The 25,036-nt window shown below is 46.1% G+C and overlaps 5 protein-coding genes across 8 annotated transcripts; 2 read left to right on the plus strand and 3 right to left on the minus strand.

Annotated features, from left to right (window-relative positions):
• Window positions 1–1,414: 1,414 nt before the first annotated feature.
• On the minus strand, window positions 1,415–2,634 carry LOC117728219 (transcription factor HES-5-like). Its single transcript, XM_034529016.1, has 3 exons — window positions 2,550–2,634; window positions 2,237–2,323; window positions 1,415–2,144 (listed from the first exon to the last, which is right to left on the minus strand). Exons 1-3 carry the CDS (start codon window positions 2,592–2,594, stop codon window positions 1,617–1,619), a joined length of 660 nt encoding a protein of 219 aa, XP_034384907.1. The 5' UTR covers window positions 2,595–2,634; the 3' UTR covers window positions 1,415–1,616.
• A 4,203-nt stretch (window positions 2,635–6,837) lies between these two features.
• On the minus strand, window positions 6,838–8,081 carry LOC117727987 (transcription factor HES-2-like). Its single transcript, XM_034528580.1, has 3 exons — window positions 7,979–8,081; window positions 7,700–7,795; window positions 6,838–7,474 (listed from the first exon to the last, which is right to left on the minus strand). Exons 1-3 carry the CDS (start codon window positions 8,021–8,023, stop codon window positions 6,839–6,841), a joined length of 777 nt encoding a protein of 258 aa, XP_034384471.1. The 5' UTR covers window positions 8,024–8,081; the 3' UTR covers window position 6,838.
• Window positions 8,082–9,622: 1,541 nt separating this feature from the next.
• On the minus strand, window positions 9,623–16,068 carry pbx2 (pre-B-cell leukemia homeobox 2). Of its 2 annotated transcripts, XM_034528574.1 has the most exons (9): window positions 15,773–16,068; window positions 15,036–15,357; window positions 14,072–14,145; window positions 13,139–13,383; window positions 12,251–12,441; window positions 11,826–11,961; window positions 11,441–11,582; window positions 10,811–10,905; window positions 9,623–10,438 (listed from the first exon to the last, which is right to left on the minus strand). In XM_034528574.1, the coding sequence occupies exons 2-9, from the start codon at window positions 15,266–15,268 to the stop codon at window positions 10,358–10,360; spliced, it is 1,197 nt and encodes a 398-aa protein (XP_034384465.1). In that variant the 5' UTR covers window positions 15,269–15,357; window positions 15,773–16,068; the 3' UTR covers window positions 9,623–10,357. The 2 variants fall into 2 exon arrangements, with proteins under 2 accessions (XP_034384465.1, XP_034384466.1); XM_034528575.1 differs by lacking the exon at window positions 15,036–15,357 and having other exon boundaries at window positions 15,773–15,876.
• On the plus strand, window positions 14,185–18,833 carry LOC117727985 (G-protein-signaling modulator 1). 3 transcript variants are annotated; one of them, XM_034528577.1, is made up of 6 exons: window positions 14,185–14,225; window positions 15,785–16,296; window positions 16,686–17,152; window positions 17,467–17,632; window positions 17,857–18,089; window positions 18,205–18,833. In XM_034528577.1, exons 3-6 carry the CDS (start codon window positions 16,721–16,723, stop codon window positions 18,343–18,345), a joined length of 972 nt encoding a protein of 323 aa, XP_034384468.1. In that variant the 5' UTR covers window positions 14,185–14,225; window positions 15,785–16,296; window positions 16,686–16,720; the 3' UTR covers window positions 18,346–18,833. The 3 variants fall into 3 exon arrangements, with proteins under 3 accessions (XP_034384468.1, XP_034384469.1, XP_034384470.1); XM_034528578.1 differs by lacking the exon at window positions 14,185–14,225 and having other exon boundaries at window positions 16,211–16,296; window positions 16,671–17,152; XM_034528579.1 differs by lacking the exon at window positions 14,185–14,225 and having other exon boundaries at window positions 16,211–16,296; window positions 16,676–17,152.
• Window positions 18,834–20,331: 1,498 nt separating this feature from the next.
• Window positions 20,332–24,846, plus strand: dnase2 (deoxyribonuclease II, lysosomal). The gene is made up of 7 exons (XM_034528576.1): window positions 20,332–20,496; window positions 20,692–20,789; window positions 20,867–21,038; window positions 21,370–21,472; window positions 21,826–21,990; window positions 23,290–23,508; window positions 23,672–24,846. The coding sequence occupies exons 2-7, from the start codon at window positions 20,692–20,694 to the stop codon at window positions 24,034–24,036; spliced, it is 1,122 nt and encodes a 373-aa protein (XP_034384467.1). The 5' UTR covers window positions 20,332–20,496; the 3' UTR covers window positions 24,037–24,846.
• Window positions 24,847–25,036: the final 190 nt, after the last annotated feature.

Consider the following 25,036-nt stretch of genomic DNA (forward strand, 5'->3'; position numbering starts at 1 on the left):
TTTGGTTACACTTGGATACATTTGGAGATTCGGGCCATTAAAGCAAACAGAGCTGACCTTTTTGTTTAAGCAATGTTTCCAAATGCACCCCAATGGTTACATTGAGGGCCATAATAAATACATTATACATATATAACATATATTAGAAATTAGGAAAATATGAAAATAATGCTGTGTGTTTTTCCAATCACCAAATTAAACTTTTAAATACACATATTCTAGAGGCCCTGTTTGTTTGTTTGTATACTGTATTAAAGTAAGCTCGACATGTGTATATGTTGGGAAACATTATTAGAGAATTTGAATGAACATTTGATGACATATGTTATCAAGAGGCAAACAGGACTTACACAAACTTCCCCACCAGCAACTTCTACAGAGTTGTAATTCACACGAATTGATGCCGTTAAATTTGCAAAGCTGACTGCATCACACCTGCACGCGCATGTTCTGCACATGCGCGTGCACAGTTTATATATAGCGAAAGAAAAAAGAAAAGCTTTCCAAAAAGGAAACGAATCTCCACGCAGGAATGCCATCATTCTTTTTTATGACCCGGAACCCAAAGTTGCTCCTTGGCCGCTGCTCCGAATGCGCGATGGGTGACGCGCAGAGGGCAAAGTTCATGTTCAACCTGAAGATAACGTTTTAAATGGATCGCCTGGTCAAATGTCTTCAGATGAAGAGACGCCAAAAGCTCAAAGTCTTTCTCGTGGGAAAAGAGGAAAAGATGCCGCATTTACAGCTTTATTACCTGTTAAAACTGATACATCACTGGAGAGGGGAGAGGGGGGGTTCACAGAGAGGAGACACTTCCCACGTTCCCACGCGCATTTACCGACGTTTGAAATGCAGATGAGCTACAGACCAAGATACTTGCTCCATTAAGAACTGTTTCACGCCCAGAATACATTATTTTCCCAGCAAATATTAGTGACTTTTGTCATAACAGCTGTTCTTTCACCAAATTTCGAATTTAAAATCAGGAAAATGTGACATTACGCACGGGAATGGCAACTTTTACGCACATGCGTCCCCTCAATTTAAATCTACTTAGTTGCTTTAAAATTTAACCAGAATTATCACATACACGTAAGCATAAAAAGGCTACAAGGGATATACTAATAATAAAAGTGCTAAAGATATATGAATGGAAGTATGTACTTTACAGTTACAGTTTTTCAAAGTAAGGCTTGAAGCTCGTTGTGAAACGTCGCCGCTTATCATCACGTGTGTTCCACCACACCAAGTCCACACTTATGCATATGAGCTCCTTCAGGACACGTGCCAGCAAACAATGAACGCGTAGGCGACGTTTGGTAATTTTTCCTTTTGTTTATTTGCAAATGACAAATTAAATAAATTAAGGTGCAAAAATACTTCACAATATGTGACACGACGAACACGAGTCGGCCCGTAGCAGCATAGGTGTGGTCACAACAGATTTACAATATCTACACATGGATCAGACTTTACAGAGAAGCAGGAGAGGCCGCAGTTCAACACGTTGAACATGTCCTTGTAGAACGACAGGTGAACAACACGCTCTTCTTTTGTGGATATTAATCGGCATTATAGTCATTCAAAGTTCAGTTTCTGGAGTCACTGCGTGGGGGTCAGGGCCACGGCCTCCACATCGACTGGCTGACCGCTTGGTTCGGGCACGCGCTCTGTTTGCTCGCTCGACTCGCCACTTTGTGCGGCTGGAGGGGCGTTGACGTGGCAGAGCTTTGCGATTCCCCACGGGTCTGGACACAATTTGGCACAGTGGTGAGGGCAGGCGTGCACAGTCTGTGCCCGGATCTCTGCATCAGCGACCGAAGAATAGACCTGGAGGACTTCCTGAGAAGAAGGGAGCCGGAGGCGGAACGAGCTTCGGTTCTTCTTTGGGCGCCTGCGGGGTCGGAGTCTGAGCGGGCGAAGCGAGCGGCGAGAGACGCGTCCAGTGCGGCTCCGAGCCACAGGCCTTTCCCCTCGGGGCCCAGGAACTGAGCCGCAGTCTGCAGGCAGGTAGAGAAGCCGTCTTGGAGGTGTTTGTGACCTCCACCAGCACCTTCAGCTCTACCGTTTCTTCTAGTGTTCTGCAGGAAGAGGACCGCGTGCTCGAGTATCTCAGCTTTCTCCACCCGGCGCTGAGGCGCTTCCTGGGACAGAAACAAGGAGTTAATAAACAGTTACTCAAAGGCCCAGTGGTCCATGTTGAACAAGTAGACCACTCGAGTTGTGTGGTCGTTACCTGTCTCTGTAGCAGAAGAGTCTTCAGGCTCTCCAGGCTGCGGTTCATTCTCTCCCGTCGACGCCTCTCCACCTGAGGTTTGAGACTCTGCGGGACAGAAACGAGTAGAATGAATGAATGAATGAATGAATGAATGAATGAATGAATGAATGAATGAATGAATGAATGAATGAATGAATGAATGAATGAGACGTGGAATTGTTTGAGTCTCTTCAAGAGTTCTCTGCCTCTGTCCGGGCTACACAGAGTAATGAGCACCAGACAATACAGACACGAAATGATCTGAAATGTTGCATGAAAGCATAAATGATACCTTTCTGCCGGCCTTTGCGTCCTCTGAATCCCGAAGCATTTTCATGATTGTATTCCAAGTCCTGGTAGCTGCAGCTCCGCCGGTGTTTCAGTCGAAGCTGAATGTGACATCAGAAACCTTTGCGACAGCTTTTATCCCGTAGTGGGCGTGACTTTAGGCTCCACCCACAAGCTCTGATCACATATGTTATATTACTCCAGGTTTTCTACTCCGTGATTAACGATTTAACTTATTACCGAGTGGTTTATGTCTTTAAAATAGTCATCACTACAAGTGTGCACCTGCTTTGTTGAGTCTCTTTCCCCTGACAGTCTGCTCCAGTTTAAAAGTTAATGTTGGATATGTTAGTGACAAAGAGAAGGCTGGTATTGTTAAAGCATGACAATAAAGTTTGTATTCATTCAATTGCCTTATAAAATTCCCTTTTAAACATGTTCTTAATTGTCGTTTTTTAACACATTTTGACAAAGATGAATACGGACTGAAGACGCGCTCGACCCTCTGCGGGCACGTGCAGCTGCCCCGCGGAGTGTCAGTGACACGCGCCCGTGAAAGGTGTTAGCGGCTCGTGGGTCTAGTTTTACATATGTGAGGGGAAGCAACACGCATCCGCCAAAACAGCGTGAGGCTCAGACAAACGACCGTGGGTGACTTCACATGGACGGCCAAACGAGACACGTCCTCGGGCGCCACTGTCCGAACAAAAGGAGACCAGAACACCTTTTGAATAAGAGCTCTTTCACTGGCTCACTGATGATTGAGCTGCTCATGAATTTAAAAAAACATCTGCAACACGAGTGTTCCGGCGTGCGTAAAATGTACTCTTCCATGCGCATGTGCTGTCTCTTTGTTTGCGAATAAAAGGCAAAACAAAGTCAAAAACGCCAGCTCAAAGTTACACATATCTTATTTAATTCAAACCATGTTTGTTAATCTACAAACAATCTGCAAAATCTGCAGAACATAGCACCACCGCCGCGCGTAAAATGACCTGTTAGGGGCGGCTGTGGTGCTATGTTCTGCAGAGTTTGCACCTGCAAAGGTAAAAATCATGAGATTAAAACCAAAAGGCACATCCCATGATGTCGTTTGGACAAGCAACGCGTGGGAACCCCAAAGCCACTTCTCCCTCAAACACTCTTTGTTATGATGTATCAATTCTAACACGTAATAAAGTGTGAATGCAGCTCCCTCGACAATTTTCCCACGAGAAAGAGTTGAAGGAGCTACTCCCACATTTGCACTTCGGTGTGGGGCAGTCTCCATTATTCAGTAAACAAAACTGGATCGAGTCTGTGTGCCAACTGTTCTCGGATCATCTACCTACAATTCTCTATTAATTACTATTTAAGTTCAAGTAAATGTGTCTAATTATTTCGTATAGTTCTAAAAGGACAACCGCGATGCGCGTAAAGATCCTTTTACGCACGACTCTTCCAACATTGATGACATTGGTGATTAGTTACAGTACACAAGCAAACTGGCAACCCGTCCAACACCAACGGCTGGTCGTTCACCGTGTGGGAACCTTCGAGCCTCTCCTCCGGGCACACTTTGTAAACGGGGTATCGGTTTTAACAGGTAATAAAGTGAGGATGAAGCCTGTTGCTCCACGTTCCCATGGGAACGAGCTGGGGGACGCGCTCTCACTCTCACACCTATTCAACATTTGTCTGCGTGTTGCCGTTACGTTTGTTTGTATTGATGTGTTGTCTTTTGGCTGAGAACATGTGTCCACCGGCCTCAGTGTCCTTACAACATTAAAACAGTATCTTTTATGCACATTATGAAAGCAGTGATGGTAGAAGTGCTCAAATATATCGAGTACAAGTCGGCAGAATTCAATCAGAAAAGTAAGCACGTGTCCTTTGTGTGTTTTTAAATGATGGAGCAACATAAAAGTATGTTACTGAGGAGCTGGTGGAGCCGGAGCTAGTTTAAGGGAGTTTAGTCCAGTGTCTTCCAGGTCCGGGACTTCTTCGGGTCACCAGATAAACACGAAGGGTCACGATGTCATATTTTGACTTTTTTCGGATCGCTCTGTTTTTTTTGTGTGTGTTAATCATTTCAATATTAAATGATAATTTAACTTGTTGTGGCCTGAAACAGTTCGAGGAGTTTAGAGAGGAACACAAGCCAAATGGCACTTACACTTTATGTTGTGTATTATAACCTATATGTAAAAAGTACAAACTTTCCCTCTGAAATTAAGTGAACTACGAATAATAAAGTAATATATATACCAAACTACAACAACTATATACAATATAGACTTAGGATAACATAATCAATGCATTACGGTGCTATGTTTAACTTATATGAGGACATTTTTCTGTTGAATTTAGTTTACTCATCTTGAATGAATAAACTGCCTTGAATAACGTGTTGTGCCTCTTTGTTATTCTAAACGCGGATTCACTGAAACCTTTTGATGCACAACGCGCGTGCAGCAGCTCCCGCAGCACGCGACCATCATCACACCTCATTCCAACACGCACGCGCCAGCTGAAGAACGCATAACAACAGGCTGAATCCTTTGAAAGAAGCCCACTTGGAACATGCTGGAAGCACGTCGAACCCACGCGTGTGTTATAATAACTCTCACAGGAGACAGAGAAGAAGAATCTTCCAGGTTGTGTTTTATTTATCGGAGCATTAAAAAATGTAATCGCATTAACTTGGTTGATGTCCACAAGACACGCCCACACCCTGAGCTGAGAGAGACTTAACCATAACTTAACCATAACTTAACCATAACTTAACCATAACGAGTTCTGACTCACGAACATGTGTAAAAGAATAGAAACAACCTCGGTGCGTGACAGTGTGTGTAAAGTGTGTGCGTGGGAACCTTCACACACTTCTCTTAAAGACGCACTAATATAACAGATAATAAAAGTGCAAATGGACGCGCGCGCGCTCTTGTTCCCACGAGAAAGAGAGGACGAGTCTCACGCTGCTCACACTGCGCATGCTCACGAATAGATAGATAGATGGTCCTCTGAGTGGGACTGCACTTCAAAGGCCTGCCGGTCATGAGGTGTGGAGACACGTTTGGTTTCCTCTGAATTTACACCGGACACGCGCAGAAAACAAATGTGAGAGCAGCTGGGGGGCGACGTGGGAGACCGAATGAATACTAATTAGTATGAGCGCGTGGACATGAGCTGGGAGGGCTCTTCCCCGTCAGGGTTGTTAAAGGAAAAAGATTCGGATGTATTATATTAAATAATATGAGAAGTACATCATGTAACAAGAGGTTTGGTCTGACTTTGTCAGGATTGTAAGATGACGCAACATCTGTAATGTTTCATTTGCTTATATAAAAAGTCAATTATCTTTTATTTATTGGTTTCATCCTAAAAGGCATCCAGAGTGAGTGAAGAGTGTCAGCCGGGTTATCTTTGATGTCTTTGAAGGGAAAACTGCTGGTGAACTCTTTCGCCTTGTGGCCAGACTTCACACCTCGAGGATGTCGCTCCGCAGGAGGCCGAGCTTCACACCTCCTCCTCCTCCTCCTCCTCCTCCTCCTCCTCCTCCTCCTCCTCCTCCTCCTGCAACTAAGAAGCCCCGCCGCTTGCATTGAAAATAAATAAATAATTGAATACGATGCTTTTTCATTTCAAGAAAGGTCTTTATTTTATAATTAAAAAAAGAATACTTCTCTCCATAGCGAGACATCCAGAATAAATTAGTGTGCAAAATAGACAAGATATATATTTAAAGGGAGAACATGTTGTGTTGTTCACAGAGCCACGCGTATCGCCGAGCAGACATCGAGGCACACGGGTGAACGTGAGGGGCGGCGTGCGGTTCTCCCAGCCTCCAAACCTGGACATGTGACGGATGGAATCAATCATTATCCTCTTCAGCATCTCCGAATCGTGACAGCAGATGTAGCGGAGCAGTAAATGAATGAGGACGGAGGCGCTTCAGCTGCGGGATACTCACCTCTTAACTTAAGCACAGAGGCAGATGGAGACCGTGATCCAGCTCACGTGTGGCCCCCCATCCCCGGTCTGGGAGAGTCTGCTGACCGAGGGCTGCCCCCACTGACTGTGCTCGTTCAAAAGCATTCAACAAGAGTAGCGAGTCAACCCGCGCACACAAATGAGATTTTTTTAATACAATATTTACAGGCTTGAACGCCGACACTTTTGTGAGTTATCAGACGTCCAGAGGCCTTTGTTTGCAAGGATGCAATGCAAATATTCATTCAGGAACAGTGTAGTCCCCAGTGTTAAACTAAAGATATCAAATGTTCAGTTTCAGAAGTCACGGCCTGGAGATCAGGGCCAGGGCCTCCACAAAGTCTGGCTGGCCGGGCTGCTTTCGGCCGGACTTTTGCTCGCTTGTCTCATCTCAAGCGGGATTTGTCTGCGGGCCTGTTGGGGAATCCTGGGGAACCCCTGCTGGACTGGAAGCCGGTACGGATGAGCGGCGCCCAAGTCCGGCGCGTGCAGCCTGTGCTTGGACTTTTGCCTCAGCATCCGAAGAATGGACTTTGTGCGCGGCAGCGAGCTGGAGGCTGAGCTGGAGGCCGAGCTGGAGGCCGAGCTGGAGGCCGAGCTGGAAGCCGAGCTGGAGGCTGAGCTGGAGGCCGAGCGGCCTTCTCCGGTTCTCCTTTGAACGGCGGCGGGGTCGGAGTCCGAGCGGGACAGGCGTGCGGCGAGAGACGCGTCCAGTGCTGCTTCGAGCCACAGGCCTTTCCCCTCGGGGCCCAGGAACTGAGCCGCTGTCTGCAGGCAGGTGGAGAAGCCGTCTCGGAGGGAGTGTTTCCGGCCTCCACCCCCATCACCACCACCATCAGAAGAAGGAGGAGCAGCAGCAGAAGGTCTCGTCTCCTCTCCGTTGGCCGTGTTCTGCAGGAAGAGGACTGTGTGCTCGAGTATCTCAGCTTTCTCCACTCTGTGCTGAGTCGCACCCTGCATGAAAACATCAGTACAAGTTAATGGAGTCTGCTGGCAGTGGGATACACAATGGTGCAATAACTCCACCTAATTTCTAAACATTCCATATCTTAACGTATATGCTAATGTTCAAATGCCCCTGGGTGTCTTTCATATTGTGTCCTCAACATTAATTGAATATGTTGGAATTGAGAAGAGTATATGTCTCATGTGCACTCAAAGTTTCTTGCGTTGTTTTACCAGTTGTTGTGGCTCCTGAAGCAGCATCGCCCTCAGGCGCTCCAGGCTGTGGTTCATCCTCTCCCTTCGACGTTTCTCCACCTGAGATTTCATGAACTAGAAAGAAAGAAAGAAAGGAAACAATGTTGTGGGGATGACGCATATTTACAATAGTGCAACATTTTCATCAGTTTTCTTCCAGGCGTCTGACACTTCTGTTTGTGTGACATCATAATAGCAGTTGTATATACACTCTCTCTATATAAACACAATTGAACATGAATGGAGATCTGTTTTTACCTTTCTTTCATTTGTTGCATCCTCCGTTTGCTGGAAGAGTTTCATTGTAGCCGGAGGTCCAGTGTACTCAGGTCAAAGAAGTTCCTTCACAGTGAGCAATGTGGCTTCTTGTACCTCCTCCAAGCCCATGAGACTCCTCCTCCTCCTCCTCCCTCCTTCCTCCTCCTCCTCCCTCCTCCTCCTCCTAAAATGGCACCCAAGCACCCCTCCTCTCAGCTCCTCTATCTCACCGTTTTATTTTATGCCCAGTACTTTGAATTCAATTAAGTTGACTTATTTGACAAATTACTGACCCGAGGCCTCTATTTCCCCTTCATGCTAAAAAATAAAGAAATAAAGAAATCTAAGTGTACTTAAAACACAAGACACAAAGTATGAAACCTTACGCAACACCGTGCGTAAAAAGCTATGCATAAACTTAAACTAAAATGTACATTTGAGACTTTACTTTGAAATATTGGGACACACAATTAGTTTTCTTTGGAAACCTGATATCACGTACTGTGACTTTAAGCATGGCCGTTGACATTACAAAACAATACACAAAATAACCCATTGACAATAAGTCAAATTAAATAATTACTAATCGTAATACTTTGAGTTATATATACGGATATTTCCTGGGACACTAAAATGTGAGTATATTTTTCCCCTATTATTCCAAAAGGTATTCATCAGATATGATGGAGACTGGTGTATTAATGTCTTCTGCCCACGTGGACACATCTGGTACCAACTCGAAGCAACAATGTATCATTCTGTCAACATCACATATTATTATGTTACTCTCCAACACACACGACCTGCGCCACGTGGTCACGTGACCTTCGGGTCCGCCAGTCGTAACATTTGTGCGTCGACACCTCCGCGTCACAACGGCCCGCGCGTGCCTGTTGGGCCTCCGCCTCGTGCGCTCTCTCGCGCCCCGTTTAGCAGCGCCGCATTTGCTCGTGGAAACCCTTTGATGTTGCCGGGGGGACCGTGGGAAAGCCGAGGGGCGTCGTGGTGGGGGCCCTCGGGGAGGGGGGGGGGGGGTCTTGTTGCAGATGGAGAGTAATTAATTAGAGCTGCGGCACGTGGATCCTCCACCCAGAGAAAGGAGCATTTTATTACCATTTATTTTAAAATTAAAGAACTAAGAAAGTGGTAATAAAGTTGGGATGTGAACGTTTTATTTATTGATTGTTTTCAGTTTCACTGAACAGAAAAGAACCCGACAAAACATCGTAAATGACAAAAAGACACTTGTTTCATGAACTAACCGTTAATTCAGGAATATGCAACATATTATGTTAAAATTAAACTATATTAACAATCCAACAGAGCGAGTAGATCAGACAGTCTACCGGTTCATCCTGCTTTACAGTCAATTATATAACTAAAACCATAAATGTCTTGGTCAGGCTCCACTTAATAGCTCACTGTAAAATACAATCACATGCTGTCCCGTTGTTGTCGTTTACCTCTTTGAAATAAAAAGGTACTCTGGCTTATCCAGCATCAGAAATCAAATCCCAGTCACCTCCAATGCATTCAGGAGGGAAAAGAAAGGCAAACATGTCATAAACTGGGACAGTTAGGAGGTAAAGTTATGGATTTATAGTGAACCGACCCTCCGACCCTTTCACAAATTGGGAGCGATCATCTGGTTGTGAATACAGAGAGTCTTTATTGTAAAAGAGGTAGAGAGAATACAGGTGTTTCACTGTACAGAAAAAAGACAGCACTGTTGATATACTCATTCAAACCACTGATATGGACTCACACACGCCTCATCCATTTTACAGGGACACATAAGCCCGATAGAAAAGAAAACAACCAAAATAACTAATAAAACAGAGAATCAAACGCACAAAATCTTTGGATTTTTCTCTATTGTCCTCTCATTCACTAAATGCATTCTCTCTGTCTGAGCTGTTAAAATGAAAATAGTTGTAGCATTAATAATAAAATGGCAATAATATTAATAAAAATGATATAGTGTGCTTAAAACAATAATAACGCTGTGCTGTCCTCCCTTTCCCAACCACAAACACAAACCTCAGTAACATGTCAAAATTAGTGGAAAAAACAACCCTCCAACCCTGATAATAAAACCACACCTGCATGCACACAACACACACACACACACACACACACACACACACATTCCCTCTGGCATCCGTGCACTCAGCTGAACATACTACATACGCCGAGCGGTGAGAAAAAGACGAAAAACACAACGTACATTTAAAAGTCAGAACAAAACAAACAAACGTAAAAAAATTAAAAATAAAAAAAACGACTGCCGCCAAATGGGAAGTGTGATATCATTCTTTCGTCTTTTTCCGTCGCCAATCTTTCCGTCGCTGTCGCTCCGTGCCAGTGGGGGCGGGGCCTTCAGTCAGAGTTTTCCGATTGGTCGCTAAGGGGCGAGGCGCCGGACGGGGGCGAGTTCCGACCCTTCCAGTTACCGTTAGTCTGAGGGATCGAAAGAGGAACAAGCGTCAAGAAGAAGTCGCCGTGCGGCTTATTGTATATTTCTCAGCACATTGTAGCACACTACTGCCAACTATTCCACGCAATCTCAAGATCTCACGTCACAGTTCATGGGTGAAAATGAATTCCAAAAGTTTAAAAACGCATTTAAGATGGGCAATCCATCCCTTTAAACCTCACGCAGGGTGTTGTTTTGTCACATGTCAAGTGCTGACTGACAGCTGGGTAATGGGTGGGGAAAAAAAGGGCCTATGACGAAAGCAGAGGACAACAGCGGCTCGTGGCACTGAATTTGAGTCATCGGCCGCCTTATGTAAATATGTGTGGAACTACTTCATGAGTGGTTTAAAGTACCTGCAATCCCATCTGGTAAGCAGACTGCTCGCCGTTCACAGGTGGAACCCCGAGGAATAGGTCAGCTGACCCGGTTAGAGAGAAGGACCCAGATCCTTAAGGACAAAAACAAGAGAGCCACCTCAGTCACGGTTTCAGTGTTCTTGTAGCAGTACTATGAACATGCTATTGGAACGTATACTGGATTTGTAATATTGTGTCTATATTGCCTTTGAATGGGAAGTCGGGATGTCTTTCAAAAGGGAACAAAGACCAACAACGTGAGGTTAAATGCTCCGCAACCGAGCCTCAGTTTGTGACCCGTGTACAGCCTCTTACTGCCTCAGCTGTCACACGATGAGTCATAAACAAGCACATCACAGTCAAGCTGAGCGACAGCAGGAACAGTGAGGCGTGTAGCTCGTAAGTTACTGGAAAAAAAACCAGCAAAAAAACCCCCAAAGCAAAGATAATTGTGTGGCAGTTCAAAAACAAACACCAGAACCGGCATTACTATTGACCGCAATGCTTCCTCAAGGCTTTTGTTCTCAGCCTCGGGTTATGCTTTGTGTTCAGCTCAGCCAAATGATTGACAAGTTCCGGGACGCGGACTGAAATGAGTGAGCGCTGCCGCAGCGTTGCTTCTGGTACCTGTGGAGTTGGGGGTGTGCGGGGAGTCGTCGCCCTGTCTGACCACCAAGGCCGTCTTCATGGCATAGAGGTTGGCCTCCTCCTGAAACTTGCCAATGTTTTTCTTGTAGCGGATTCTTTTGTTGCCAAACCAGTTGCACACCTGGCAGTGAAAACCAAACAAAGCACAATACTAGGCTCAGCGTACGCTCTTTGATTAAAGAAGCCTGCTGTTATTGATGAATTATAAAAAGGTGTCTTTAAGCTCGAGAGCAGAGAAACTGCTTCTTTTGTTCGCCGACTTTAAAACTCAATTGAACACAGCTTTAGGAATGATTAATGTTCTTCTTACATGTTTTCAAAAAAGCTGCTCATTCCTTAAAAGTACCGTCAGCGGTTTGTTTACCTGAGAGACGGTGATTCCACACAGTTTGGCAAGATCCTCTTTGGCCTCTTCACTGGGGTACGGGTTAGACAGGTGGGAGTAGAAATACTCATTCAGGCCCTCCGTGGCCTGCTTGCTGAAGTTGCGCCTTTTGCGCCTGACGAGAGACAAACAAGTCATAAGCACTGGAAAACAACAACAACATTTAAGATGTGGTCAAAGGTCTCATGTCCTTTTCTGTGCATTCACACATACAGGTTCAGATGGCTACTGTAAATAAAAGATGCTGTTGGTAGAATATTCTTATCAAAATGAAACCATATTGATAGTTGAGAATCCAAGCTGACTACCGCGACTGTCCTCCTTCAGAGCCACAGTGCAAGCCTACTCAAAGGATTTCCAGTTCAGTATTCCGTGAAGAAAACAACAACAACTGCAGCCACTACCGGGCATCGAGGAAGCGGGACCTCAGGATCATGACGGCCTCACAGGTGCTCTGCTTCAGCTGGGTCTGGATCGTGCTGAACTTGTGGTGGATGATGCCCACCATGCGCTCAATCTCCCGCGGAGTCACGGGCCGCGTACGCGACTGCTCCCTCAGCAGGTTCATCACGTGGGTGGTGAACTCGGTGCACGCCTGGGTGGGGGGGCGGGGCGGTGGGGGGCACATGAGACGACGAATAGTGAAGGACAGAAATGCACAATGCAATGAAGCCGTGTGTATTATTTCATGTTTGTTTAATGTGATTTAGCAACGCCTTTTCTGAATCTTTACGGCATTCTTTGTTTTAGTAGAGAAGAAAATGAAATGTCACAAGAAAACTGGCAGCTTAGTGTTGCTTTTCGTGTCAGTAAGCATGTAGCATGTATAAGCATAATTACTGAAGGTATGGTATGTCCTACTGGTACATTTAATGATCCCATAAAGCAGCTGAACGCTATACAACTTCCCTGTAAAAGGGTTCCTTTATATCTTATATGTGCAGCACGTTCAACAGGACACGTAAACAATTAAAGGAAGGAAAACAATAGATGTCACAACAGATCTGAACCGGGTTCTGAATAATAGGCACACAATCGGGCTTTGGTGTAGGTTGGAAAGTGTGTAACTGATGTTCCCAAGAGGCCTCTTGTCATACGCCGGTGTAGAGCGTAAACCTGGTGTGTTTTGTTCAGCAACATAAAGACAGTAGTGTTTTCCCCGGCAAAGAACTGTTATGTGACTGCACCCCTAGACCTAACATGCCATTGGATTAAGCTTCTGCCGGGCAGCTTTAGTACAAGCAAGCATGTACGGACAGTGTCAGCGCTCGTCTCCTGTTGCGACACGGTACCTGCTCATACTTCTCCAGCTCAGTGTGGTAGATACCGCGAATCTGGCTCAACTTGCTTTTGTAGTCGGAGTGCTCGAGCGAGCTGTCGGGCGACATCCCTCCCGAGCTGGTGGCGGCAGACACGGCGGCGGCGGCGCCCCCACCCTTCTCGGGCCCCGCCACGCCTTCCGCCAGCAGCATGTTGTCTAATCGCACCAGCTGAGGATCCTGAGCATCGTCCTCCTGGGCGTTCCTCATCGACAGACCTGTCGATTAGACAACATGTCAAGTTGGTGACGAATCAACATGAATGTGTGTTAATGTTGCTTTAAAGCACGGCCACATTATACTTCTGCTCTCCATCTCCCATTCACTCCAACTGAAGCCTGTGTAACTAATGAATTCATGCAATTCATCTTGTTTTGGTGCAACTTGTGGGTGAGAGTTCACTCAGGGTCAGCCAATAGAAACACTGATGCACCGTTTTTGGATAGTGGACTAGTCATAACGTAATAATAATGTGCATCACGCTCATATCCCATTGACAGTAATCAATCTGCTCAACATTGATCCATTACCCACATCAGATCATCCTTTTCATGGCTGAGAGCAAATAACTTTTAACAGGTGTCTTTGCATGAATTTGTTTAAGTATGCCTTTGAAAAAAAACCCAGTTTGCTTTGTTCAACAAAAGGATAAAATCAAATCTTTTAAATAATAAATGAACATATCTAGCAGCATTACTCACATTGTATTGTCTGTGTGTGCAGCTGCTGCTGGTTGTCTCTATTTTTAAACCATATAGCGTTTAACATAATGTCGTCTTTCTCCATGCACGTTAGCTTCTGACATACACATATCGAGTTACCGTCAACAGTCTAATGACTGCTGCAACGAGCCCGTTTGGACGCGTTGACACTCACAACATCGAGACATCTTAAAAACAACGTTACCGGTTTTTTCCTTGATCTCGCACAGGACGCTGAATAACGCCGGTTTCATCCGGTGACAGTTCAGGGCATGTTTCCTGTGCACAAGAGAAAAGAGCGTGACTTGTCAGCACGACGTGCAATAGAGCAAAAAAATACAACAACAAAATAAATGGAGGTGAGCTAAGCTACGTTACCTTTCCACAATGATACCTCACATAGTAGCTGCCCCCCCCCCCCCCATGCAATATGTCCCCATGTGACAGTAAATCTGGTCGCGTTTTTAATCTGCCTCCCAAAAGATAATTTAGTGTTTACATGTGCGCGAAGCTCCAGATTTAACGTTTGCTTTGGCGCTCAACTGCGCGGTGTTGCGGTTTAACAGGCGACCGTGTTAACTGGCGACGTCCAGCCGAGCGCGTCTGTTGTCGAGTTACAGACCGCTGTCGAAAAATAAGAAGAGCACACGCAGCCGTCCCCGTGAACGCCGCATTGTTTAATGTTAATATGACATATATACACGAGAGGGGTTGACAGTGTTTTGATGCGGCATTCACGAAGACAGCTACGTCTTCTCTCGTTCCCATTTTCAACAACAGACGGAGTCGCCAGTTAACAGGGTCGCTTTATAAACCGCAACACCTGCTAGCTAGTTAGCTTCGGTTGACGCAGCCTAGCAAGCTAACAAAGGCTAACACCGTTACCCTGGGTTCGAGACCCCCGCCGCTCAAAGACATCACGTTGCGTGTTAGTAAATGACAGCAAAGAAGCAATGAGCACCGGTTAACTGCAGCAGCTCACGGGTATCGAACATGTGACAAGAGAAACCACTTTGTTTTCGTTTGCAACCCGTTGCTAATTTGCGAGCTACTAGCTAAAATAATCTAAACAAAAGATTGAGGAAACTTTGTCAACGTCGGAGTGGACAAAAGCGGAAACAACAGCGGCTGCAGCTTCGATGAGCTCACGATAAAATACTAATACTAACTTTGCTTGTGCCTCGTCCAAACTTTGGTCTGTGATGGTCATTATCTGCTGCAGTATGTCGCCGATGTCTCTGCGGGTTTCGTGTCCGTTCTCCGTGCCTTCGAGGCCCGAGTCACCACCGTCGGACCGCCGCTGGTGAACCGAGTTGAGCGCGTGCATCCCGGGATGGCCGCTCACGCCGAGTCCCCGGCCGTTGGAGGGCCCGTTGCCCGTCAGAGGCTGCTGCTGCAACATCTTCAGCGACGCACAGTGGCGACGACTGCTGCCCAACTGTGCTCACAGGCAGTCAACCACGGGGCATCGCGCGCACGGAGCGGGGTCCCCTAGCGATGGAGAGGAAAAGGTGCACGTCATGTCAACACGCGACGCACGCAGCGTGCGGGTCGACGAGCAGGTTGCGCCGCTGGGTTAAACCACAACAACACAACATCTGCATTTACGCAAAGTAGAACTGCGCGTGTGCGTGTCATGGAATAATATACATAAGATGAAACTAAATGTAATGGAAATAATGTGATATATATATATATATATACATACATATTATTGTTATCCTAGTGACACACATTAAGATTATGCAATATATATATATATATATATTTATATATATATATTTATATATATAGAACAATAATCAACAATGGTATAAATGTTGATTATTGTTAACAGCGGCATAAGAATTTGCCTTTTTCCTGTACATTGGCATTACCGTGACAATCTCACTTTTCTGACACTTACTTCTCGTTTCAGCTGCAAGTCAACAGGATGTGAGCCGAAACCACATCGGTGTCAGAAGCACTGCGCTCCTGTCTCAACACGTTGCAGTTGGCCTGCCGGTGTACAAGTGAGCGGCAGTAAAAGCAGCAGCAGCTGCTTTGACAGCTCAAACAAGAAGACGTTCATCTCCAAGACAAGCGACCTTTTGTTTTGACCATGCGCAGACGAAGCAACGTGCACTGTGAGGGTTCCTTCTGCTTTGTAGCACAGTGTGTCACAATAGCGCGGCTCGTCAGATGCGGGCCGAGTCAATAAGGGTGGGCTGTGGTAAGAGGAACAGGAAGAGAGGAGACGAGTGAGAGAAGGTAGCAAGGAAGCCAGGCAGAAAGGACGAGAGCGCATCAGGTCGGCACGTGAAACTCTTCATTGCTGCTTTTTCTTCTTCTTCTTCTCCTCCAGAAAAGATATTGTCAAGTGGCAAGCCAACAATGCTGTGCTGCGTCTGTGGATGATGCTTTGAGAGAGACAACGTGTAAGAAATAAAGGTAAGAATGAAATCCCTGATTTTACATTATAGCATACGAGGAAACCTTTGGGTCAAAACAACACGCCTTGGCAGAAGATACGACGGAAACCCACGGCAACACAAGGTTGTTTCGTGACCGATCATGCTGTTACACACCTTTGTTTCACTTTTGGATTTCCTGACTAAAACATCTGAATTCAACATGTTACAACCTGCCAAACGGGTTTCCCGTACATTTCTTTGCAAGAGAGAAAAAAGAAAAAAAAACACAGAAATGCTCTCTCGCAGTTTTCATGTCCATTCCAAGTAACTTTAGTGTTGAGAAATGTTTTGAGTGTTAACAATAGGAACCTCCAAATTCTTTGACCCTGTTTCTGTGTGTCTCCTTGACGGGTTGGGCTTCGACAGGGAGATTAACGGGCCGCACGGAGACCACGGTTGAAATGTCTGGAGAGGGGCCGCTGGAGCGCCTCGTCATCATTGAGCAGGGAGACGCGGCCGAGAGTGTCGCTGAACGGCGGCCAGTGAGCAGTTCCCTTGCTCCGAAAAGGGAAGAGGAACACGCAGGACAGGGCAAGAGAGCCGGAGACATGACGAGAAAGAAAATGTGTTCAGAAGACGACCAGACGGGAGAGGTTGTCGTGACCGAAGAGGACGTCCCGGGGGAGACTGAGAACGATGGACACAACAGAGGTGACAGCGAGAGTGGAGGGCGGACGGCAGCGACGGCGAGCGTCACTACCACGCGAGAGAAAGCCGGTGACACAGGGGGCGAGAAGGCCACACAAAAAGACCCTCAAGTGGACATTGGGAGGTTAAACTCCTCTGAGCGACGCTCAGACGGGACCCAAAGCCAAGAAGAGGATCCCAAAAAGGTTTGTGGAGTTTTGCTTCAGCTTTTGTCACATGGCCTGAGATTCCCCGCTGTAGCATCTGGACAACCAGTGTCTGTCGTGTTCTTGACTTTACCAACCAGCCGCCATGTGTTCTACGAGAAAGAAAAAAAACACCTTGTGGTGGAAAAAGCAGCAGGTATCACTTTGTTTCAAAGAGCGTGTGGGAGTACGTAGGAGTCGAGTGCATTCTTTTGCTGTGCCAACAAACATTCTGTGCCACTCACTGACAAAACCTTTCCTCCCTCCCGCACTCTTTTTTTCTTCTTTCTGCCACCTACCCGCATCTTTCTCAGGCTCACCGGTTAACCGCTGACTTCCCGGAGGCCCTGTACGAGCTGCTCTGCACCCTTCAGGAGGGGAGACGGCTCAATGACCAGCGCTGCTCCTTCCAGCTGGAGGGGGGGGTGAGGAGGAGGAGGTGCCACTCTGAGCCCAACACCTCCAAGCCCGCCAACAGAGGTGGGACTGTTTGAGAAAGCTCTCCTTTGTTTTCAGTGTTGAAGGGATGGAAGTGCTGACGCCGTTGCATTTGTTTCCATGTGATGATGCTGACTCATGTTGATCAAGCTGAAGCTGCATTAAAAGTACCCGTACTCTGTGACTCGAGTGTTTTCAAACGGCATGTTTCCACGTCTCTCCTTCCGTCTGACCACCAAAGCTCTTTTTGTCTCGATTCTCCGCAGTCGTGTTTTCCTCCATGACTTCCCTGCAGAAAGAGGAGTTTTTCGAGCTGGTGGCCACGGCTCAGGCTCGCCGGCTGGATGACCAGAGGGCGCAGCTCGAAAAGTCTCAACCCCCGAAACCGAAGTCCAGAGGTTTCCGAGGCAGCTTAAAGCAACTCTCTTTTGTGAAAAGGCCCGCGGTGCCCGTCCCCGTGCCCAAGGAAGATCTGTACAATATGATTCTCACGACACAAGTAAGCAAACTAGTTTGATTTCAACGTTTTTTGTTGTGACGCGAGGAGTTGCCAGTGGTCAGATGTGAATGCATCATTTCAGCCAATCATTTTCCTTCTTACCTTCCACCGACAGGCCCAGGGCAGACTGGAGGACCAGCGCAGCAGGGCTCCTGGTCCCATGGACGATGAGGACTTCTTCTCCCTGCTCCTGAGGGTCCAGGGGGGACGCATGGACGAGCAGAGGACTGAACTACCGGGCATGCTGCAGACCTGAGGGGGGAAAAACACGTGGGGCTACAGTGGGAGCCATTCAGTATTGTAGCCTTTTTAGTCTAGTTTCTGTTCAAACAATGTGTTGTTGTTGTTGTTGTTGTTGTCCATGGTGATGCTTTGTTTCGGGGGAATTGTTCTCCCTCTTCATAGTGTCGGTCAGTGCAAAAAAACCGCTCACGTTTGAGCAACAGAGCTTTTAATGCAACTTGCGAGATTGTTAAGTTTACTGCCAGTTAGTCTTTTTCTTTCCTTGCGAATAGGATGAGCGGACATGCTTTCTTATTTTATTGAGTGCATGTGACGAGTGCTTCAATGATTTTGTGCAAGTTCCCGGGTCTTAATGTGGAGGAGGCCGTCTGCTGATCTCTATTGTGTCTCCTTGGTTTGTACAGAGGACATTAAACACACCACGGACGGTGCCAAGGCCGCACAGTGCTCGACTGAGAATGGATGATTCTCCTCTGGAAAATAAACAAAATGTATATCTGAGCCATTTGCATTCTATCCATTTATTCAATTGCCCTACAATGTTTAAAATGCTCTCATTCTGATTATTTTGTACATATCAAACACAAAAGCCTGTAATCGCAAACATTCTTAGCAGTGACACTGACAAGGACCTGTTCTTTTCCTGTTCATCCGTAATCATCGGTCCCTTGCAGAGGCACGATGTTGCCTGTCAGATACAATCTTTAAAACATCCTTCTGCACATAAATCAAAACATTCACACAGAAGGACACCAGACAGTGACGTCCCATTTATAGAAACGACTGCGACCGAGATAAACGTGTTCCCCTTTTTTTTCTTTTTCACTGAAAGAATGGACTGAAAACGGGCGTTATCTTTAAAGTTCCTCAGTTTTGTCATTTTAATTGAAGGGCACATCGTTCCAAAGGCAAAGGGGAGATTTACACATGTAATGTTTCATGGAATATTATTACGTATTGGAGGACAGTTTGACTCATAAATATTAACTCTTTAAGTTCACCGTACTCGTGATCCAACGCGTAATAATCAATATCGTGAGCTCCTCTGATGTGTTTTTCTTCCTCTCAGACGGAATGTTTTTTGAGGAAGTCTTCGTCGGTCTGCATCAGTAAAGTTCGAGGTGACGAGAGGAAACTGAGCCACTTCCTCAAACGGAGCACAGTGACACGTGACAAGTGAATGCAACGTTTTGATCAACACTGCTGGTTGAGCTCCACGTTAAGGAGGAGAAGACAAATGAGTCAAATACAAGAACACAAATACTGCCTCCGAAGGTCACAACGAATAGGGGAGATCTGTTGGCTCTATAATTTCACATTAAAGGTCAAAGGTTATGATGCATTTTCCTTTCTTGATGATACAGTTATTATTCTGTCACGCAAGCAGCCTTTTTTTCTTCTCGGTATCAGTTCCAAATGATCAAATGACACATGACACTGACACATTTCCAACGAAGAAGAAGTAACAGAGTCGAGTAGAAACACACCTAACAATACACAAACCACAGTTGTGAAAGGGTCGAACAGGAAGAAGCAACTATCATTCAAGTTCCACTTTCGAGATGGAAATGCAACGGTGTAAATTCTCTGGTTTGACTTTGGCCAACATGCATCTGTAAAATATGTTAAAGTATTGGATATTGATACAGTATAGCTTTCCTGCCCTTATAGATCATATCATATCGACTTATATTAAATATCTTAAAGAATATATGTGTTGCATGTGTAAGAAGGCTACTCATTTTAATTTATTTGTGTTTAATTTGATTACCTGTCCATTAATATCATTCCATATTTATTTATATATTTGTGTTTATTTCTAATTGTATTTAGCTATGCCTGCTTTATATTTAACTATTTTTCTCAGATACTTGTGTAAATAATAACAGTACTGTCTATTCTTGATTAGTCCAGTTTTAATGTGCTTGTTCTGAGCCGTTTTGATGTCTTTTGTTTACATGCTTGCTCATTAATTATTCGGATCGGTGTAGCCCCGCCCACCATCACGTGACTTAAACAACGCCTCTTAAAAGGAGGATAAGTCTCGAGCGAAGAGTTGAACCTTCTCCTATAAAGTCAATGAGTTTAACCATAGTATTATTTTGTTGTAACGAGGACGCGGAGAGTCGTGGACGTGGACGAGGGGACGCGCATTGTGCACGCGGTACGTAGAAGGGGTTAAATGCAGCGTCGCGTGGGCTTTTAGAGACTTGAGTTAGCGACAAGGAGTCACGTGACGTGCTGCGTTCAAGTACATGTTTCAGAGGGATATATTATACTAGATTAATGTGATATCTTTAGTTGCTCAGGCATACATTAATATATGTGTAATGATTAATATAAGTCTGTCTCTTCTCAGATGCTTCTGTTCCTATCCCTGCTGATCTTCTGTGTGCCACCAGGGGGCGACACCTCACCAATCACCTGCTACAACGACCAAGGAGATGCTGTTGATTGGTGATTCATTGATAAATCCTGGACAACTCTTTTTATACATCCTCTTCATGGTGCGTGTGTTTCATCATTTGTGTTAGGTACTACCTGTACAAGCTGCCTAAAGGACCTGGAGGAACATCTCCCCATCGGGGTGAGCTGTACCTACTGCTGGAAAAGGGGAGTGAAGGATGGACGAATGGGACGGGGACGGTGAACGACACCACGGGGGCTCTGGGCCGCACAGTCGGACAACTGTACTCACAAGGACAGGTCTGTGTTACAGTTATTATAGCGTCTTCAATTCTTCATTATCCAGGAGACTAAAATGCAAATGGGGCATTAATATTAAAATGTATTGACCTTTTCTTTAATGTCCACAGTACAAAAAAACCTATATGTAACCAAGAAACATCAGGAGGAGATATTTATGGTTTCTTAAGTCTGCTGACTTCTCATTTTATATAAAAGACTCACCAATACAGTGGTGAGCCGCCTGCTATAGCCTCTGACATATTAGATCAGATTAATAAATGGGAAGTGAAAGTTACTTGTTCGCTGCCTCTCAACAGCTGTGGGTTTGTTTACTGTCTCCTCCTCTCAGAACCCAGAGGTGGCGTACATCCTTTACAATGACGAGAAGCCAACGGAGGACTTTGGTGGCCGAAGGGTTGGCGCCAGTGGAGGAAGGGGGGGGCACACCAAAGGTGACCAGCACAGCGGTCCAGCTCCAACACTTTCATAGCCCCACATCGGCTATTTTGGACTCAAAATCTGCAGATATGAAAATGACAACGTCTATTGCAACTGCATGGAACTAAATATTTCATGTTCATATTTCATACATGGAAATACATTCGAAACAAATGTCAATCCAATTTACGTACTTCAAAAGAGAACCATGAGAGTACCAAAACAAAGTTATTTAAAATTCAGTCTTGGTAGATTTTTGTGTTACGGGCTGAAAGTATCAGATCAGGGATCAGCAGGTACTGATATGCAGCTCCTCTGGAGGAGAAACCTTGATGCTCTTTAATCTTTAACATCTCTGTTTCCTCAGGCGTTGTCCTGCTGGATAAAAATCAGGGCTTCTGGTTGGTCCACAGCGTGCCTCACTTCCCCCCGAGGCGACAGGAAGGACAGTTTTACTACCCCGACAGCGGCGTGAACAACGGGCAGAACTTCATCTGCGTTACCTACCCGCTCGACCGCTTCCAGGCCATCGGTGAGACTGGAGGAGGAGGAGGAGGAGGAGGAGGAGGAGGAGGAGGAGGAGGAGGAGGAGGAGGAGGAGGAGGAGGATGGTATTACGCCACACTTGCAATATGAGACCTGGGAGCTGATAACAATTCATTCTCTGCCTACTGGCAGCTTTAACATATTTTATAATAATTTATTCCAAAAGGAATTCCTATTTAAACTCTGGAGATAATCAATACGATTAGGCGGATGTATGGGAGAGGGAGAGGGAGAGGGAGAGGGAGAGGGAGAGGGAGAGGGAGAGAGAGGGAGAGAGAGAGAGAGAGGGGGAGAGAGAGAGAGAGAGAGAGAGAGGCTATTGTCTCGTCACCAGTACTTTATAATCCACTCAGGTATTGACGCGACTACAACAAGATGCAGATCCCAGGTAATCAGCGTTCGTTGAGCATGTGCCACACACACACACACACACACACACACACACACACACACACTTGGCAGGCTCAGACGTTGGTACAGTTGTTGGTGTGGCAATGCCTCAATGGTATTAGGTTGAGGTGCGTTACCATAGCAATATCGGCCCTCGCACTGCGGCATGCATTCGCTCCGTCAGACGCTCTCCCGTGACTCTGGGATGCTGAGCGTGTGACTGTGTGTCCGGGGATAACGAGGACACCCAGCGGGCGTCACCCAGCGGAGAGGTGTCATGTTGCAGCACCTTGCAGCATCACACCGTACATCAACTAAATGGCGAATCAGTTAAGCAGGAAATATTAGCTAATATTTAATCAATAATGAAAGTAATTGTCAGTTGGAGTCCCAATGGAGCTCCTTGAAAGACGGGGAGCTAAAGTGTGTGTGTGTGTGTGTGTGTGTGTGTGTGTGTGTGTGTGTGTGTGTGTGTGTGTGTGTGTGTGTGTGTGTGTGTGTGTGTGTGTGTGTGTGTGTGTGTGTGTGTGTGTGTGTGTGTGTGTGTGTGTGTGTGTGTGTGTGTGTGTGTGTGTGTGTGTGTGTGTGTGTGTGTGTGTGTGTGTGTGTGTGTGTGTGTGTGTGTGTGTGTGTTACTGGCCAATAAAGGAACAATTTACATTTTTAAATAAAACTGCAAAAAAAGGTAGACGTACATAAAGGAAGGTTGACAACAACAACACAAACATGAATTGTTCTCGTTCCAGTAAAAGGTAACCCCCCCCCCCCCCCCCCGTGTCTGTAGTTATATCATCCCTCTCTCAGTTATCGATGTCACCAAGTCAGCGCTGCTCATTCTCTCCTCTCATGCCGTCAGCAGCGTTTTGCCTTAAATCTAATTTGTTGTGCACGGCAGGAGAGCAGCTCCAGATCAATCAGCCTAATGTGTACGACTGCGACGTCCCGGAGTCCCTGGCGTCCCTGGCGCCCGCCCTGGCTGCTGTCTGTGCGAAGAAACATCTGCCTGCTCGCATCGTTGCGAGTGTGAAGACCGTATCCAACCGCAGCGTGACTCTGACCTCCAAGGGCGGCGCCGAGTTCGTCAGCTTCGCCAAAGGGGCGTCTTTTGACCACGGTACGACTTGGGAGTGTTTTTATAAAGGTGGTTCTGGCCACTGTTCGTCTCGTTGCTGCCTCAACTCAATAATTATGCACCGTCTGTACTTCTAAGACAAGAATGGAGACGATTTACAGCGAGATGATAAAAAGCGAGTTCCCCTCCATCTCTGCCTCATCAGACCTGTACCACTCCTGGGTGGCCCCCAGCCTCCGGTCGGACCTCCTGGTCCAGTTCTGGATCCGCTCCACGGGCATCCTCCCCTCCGACTGCTCGCTGGGCTGGAAGGTCCTGGACATCAAGCTCATCAACCCGGGGCAGACGTTCCCCTTCAAGGCCAGCCAGGACCACTCCAAGTGGGCGGTCAGCCCCGAGGCGGCCGGGTCCGGGGGAGGCTGGGTGTGCGTGGGAGACATAAACCGGAACAAGGCGGAGGAGAGGCGAGGCGGCGGCACGGTGTGTCTGCAGGACCCGGTGGTGTGGAAGGCTTACCGCACGGCGGCGCTGCAGTGCGAGGCTTGTGAAGGAGGAACCATCCAGTGTTGACGCCCTGCTGGAGCCCGATGGGTGGAGGAGACGCTCGGGTCACATCCGGCATGTGGGGCTTTTAAGCAATGTGATTTTTATTTTAATGTCTGATTGAATCTATTTGAAATCTGACGCTTTTTTTTTGTCGTTATGGTTTTCATGTGTGTCTTTATCTGCACACGTGACACACGTGCACATTAAATTAAGACTAAAAGTAGAAGACAAACTTCTATAGACTTTATTTATGACCTGTTTAGCTCTGAAAAACTCAAATGTTCCTCAACCTTGATCTGTGTGTGGAAGTATGTGACATCACCAAGCCCCGCCCATTTCAAACCAGTGCAAAGAGCGCAGAGAAAAGAAATGCAGAGAGTTAAAATAACTAGAACTGATCCAACGGGCAGAAAATAGTCTGTTCACGTGGGCTGATTAAGGAAATATGTTTTCCTTTGGGGGCCTTTAAGGCACAAAAAACATTTACAAGCGATTATGGGCTGCCATTAAGGGCTGCTGCACCCTCCTCTTCAAACAATTAGTCAAATCTGACAGGAAGCAGAGGGCTTTCTGGGAAATATGGTGTTTGTTTTAAAAGCGCTGGGTATTCTTTGCTGCCTCGCTGTCTGTTTTTAAAGTATGGACCCAGTCGAGGGGGAATGCTGCCCCCGATCTGGTCACATCCTCCACATTGAACCTTTAGGGTCAGCATTGAGGTGCTCGTCGGTACGTTGCTGTTTGCAAATGTGTGAAATGTTTATTTTATGGATTTTAATTGCACTGTATGTAACGTGTAGCACGCATTTCATAATTAAACTACAGGCAGTGACGACATTCAGGTGTGAGGATTCATGAACGCTTGCGTTATTAACTGCATGAACATTTGTGAACTTCTAGTGTCCTAGATTTTAGAGTATTGTCACATTCCTTGATTTAGCTTGAAGATCAAGACGCTGGCTGTCTTGAATCTGAATAAAAAGACTTTAAAAAGTGGGGTGTTCTTTGTCGAAAAATAGAAATGTAT

The sequence above is a fragment of the Cyclopterus lumpus genome, chromosome 25 (assembly GCF_009769545.1).
Source record: "Cyclopterus lumpus isolate fCycLum1 chromosome 25, fCycLum1.pri, whole genome shotgun sequence".
NCBI classification, from domain to species: Eukaryota; Metazoa; Chordata; class Actinopteri; order Perciformes; family Cyclopteridae; genus Cyclopterus; species Cyclopterus lumpus.

Bases quoted from the DNA above. Each gene is read 5' to 3' on its own strand.
- pbx2 (XM_034528574.1), bottom strand. From the start codon at position 15,268: ATGTTGCAGCAGCAGCCTCTGACGGGCAACGGGCCCTCCAACGGCCGG. The intron at 14,146-15,035 runs GTTAGTATTAGT...TCTTGTGCACAG, and splicing joins TTGGACGAGGCACAAGCAAA to GAAACATGCCCTGAACTGTC. The intron at 10,906-11,440 runs GTACCAGAAGCA...TTTGTCCTTAAG, and splicing joins GCACACCCCCAACTCCACAG to GATCTGGGTCCTTCTCTCTA.
- dnase2 (XM_034528576.1), top strand. From the start codon at position 20,692: ATGCTTCTGTTCCTATCCCTGCTGATCTTCTGTGTGCCACCAGGGGGC. The intron at 21,991-23,289 runs GTGAGACTGGAG...TGTGCACGGCAG, and splicing joins CGACCGCTTCCAGGCCATCG to GAGAGCAGCTCCAGATCAAT. The intron at 23,509-23,671 runs GTACGACTTGGG...CTGCCTCATCAG, and splicing joins AGGGGCGTCTTTTGACCACG to ACCTGTACCACTCCTGGGTG.
- LOC117727987 (XM_034528580.1), bottom strand. From the start codon at position 8,023: ATGAAACTCTTCCAGCAAACGGAGGATGCAACAAATGAAAGAAAG. The intron at 7,796-7,978 runs GTAAAAACAGAT...CTTTCTTTCTAG, and splicing joins ATGCAACAAATGAAAGAAAG to TTCATGAAATCTCAGGTGGA. The intron at 7,475-7,699 runs GTAAAACAACGC...GTTTTCATGCAG, and splicing joins TTCAGGAGCCACAACAACTG to GGTGCGACTCAGCACAGAGT.
- LOC117727985 (XM_034528577.1), top strand. From the start codon at position 16,721: ATGTCTGGAGAGGGGCCGCTGGAGCGCCTCGTCATCATTGAGCAGGGA. The intron at 17,153-17,466 runs GTTTGTGGAGTT...CATCTTTCTCAG, and splicing joins AAGAAGAGGATCCCAAAAAG to GCTCACCGGTTAACCGCTGA. The intron at 17,633-17,856 runs GTGGGACTGTTT...GATTCTCCGCAG, and splicing joins CTCCAAGCCCGCCAACAGAG to TCGTGTTTTCCTCCATGACT.
- LOC117728219 (XM_034529016.1), bottom strand. From the start codon at position 2,594: ATGAAAATGCTTCGGGATTCAGAGGACGCAAAGGCCGGCAGAAAG. The intron at 2,324-2,549 runs GTATCATTTATG...TCTGTCCCGCAG, and splicing joins ACGCAAAGGCCGGCAGAAAG to AGTCTCAAACCTCAGGTGGA. The intron at 2,145-2,236 runs GTAACGACCACA...TTTCTGTCCCAG, and splicing joins CTCTTCTGCTACAGAGACAG to GAAGCGCCTCAGCGCCGGGT.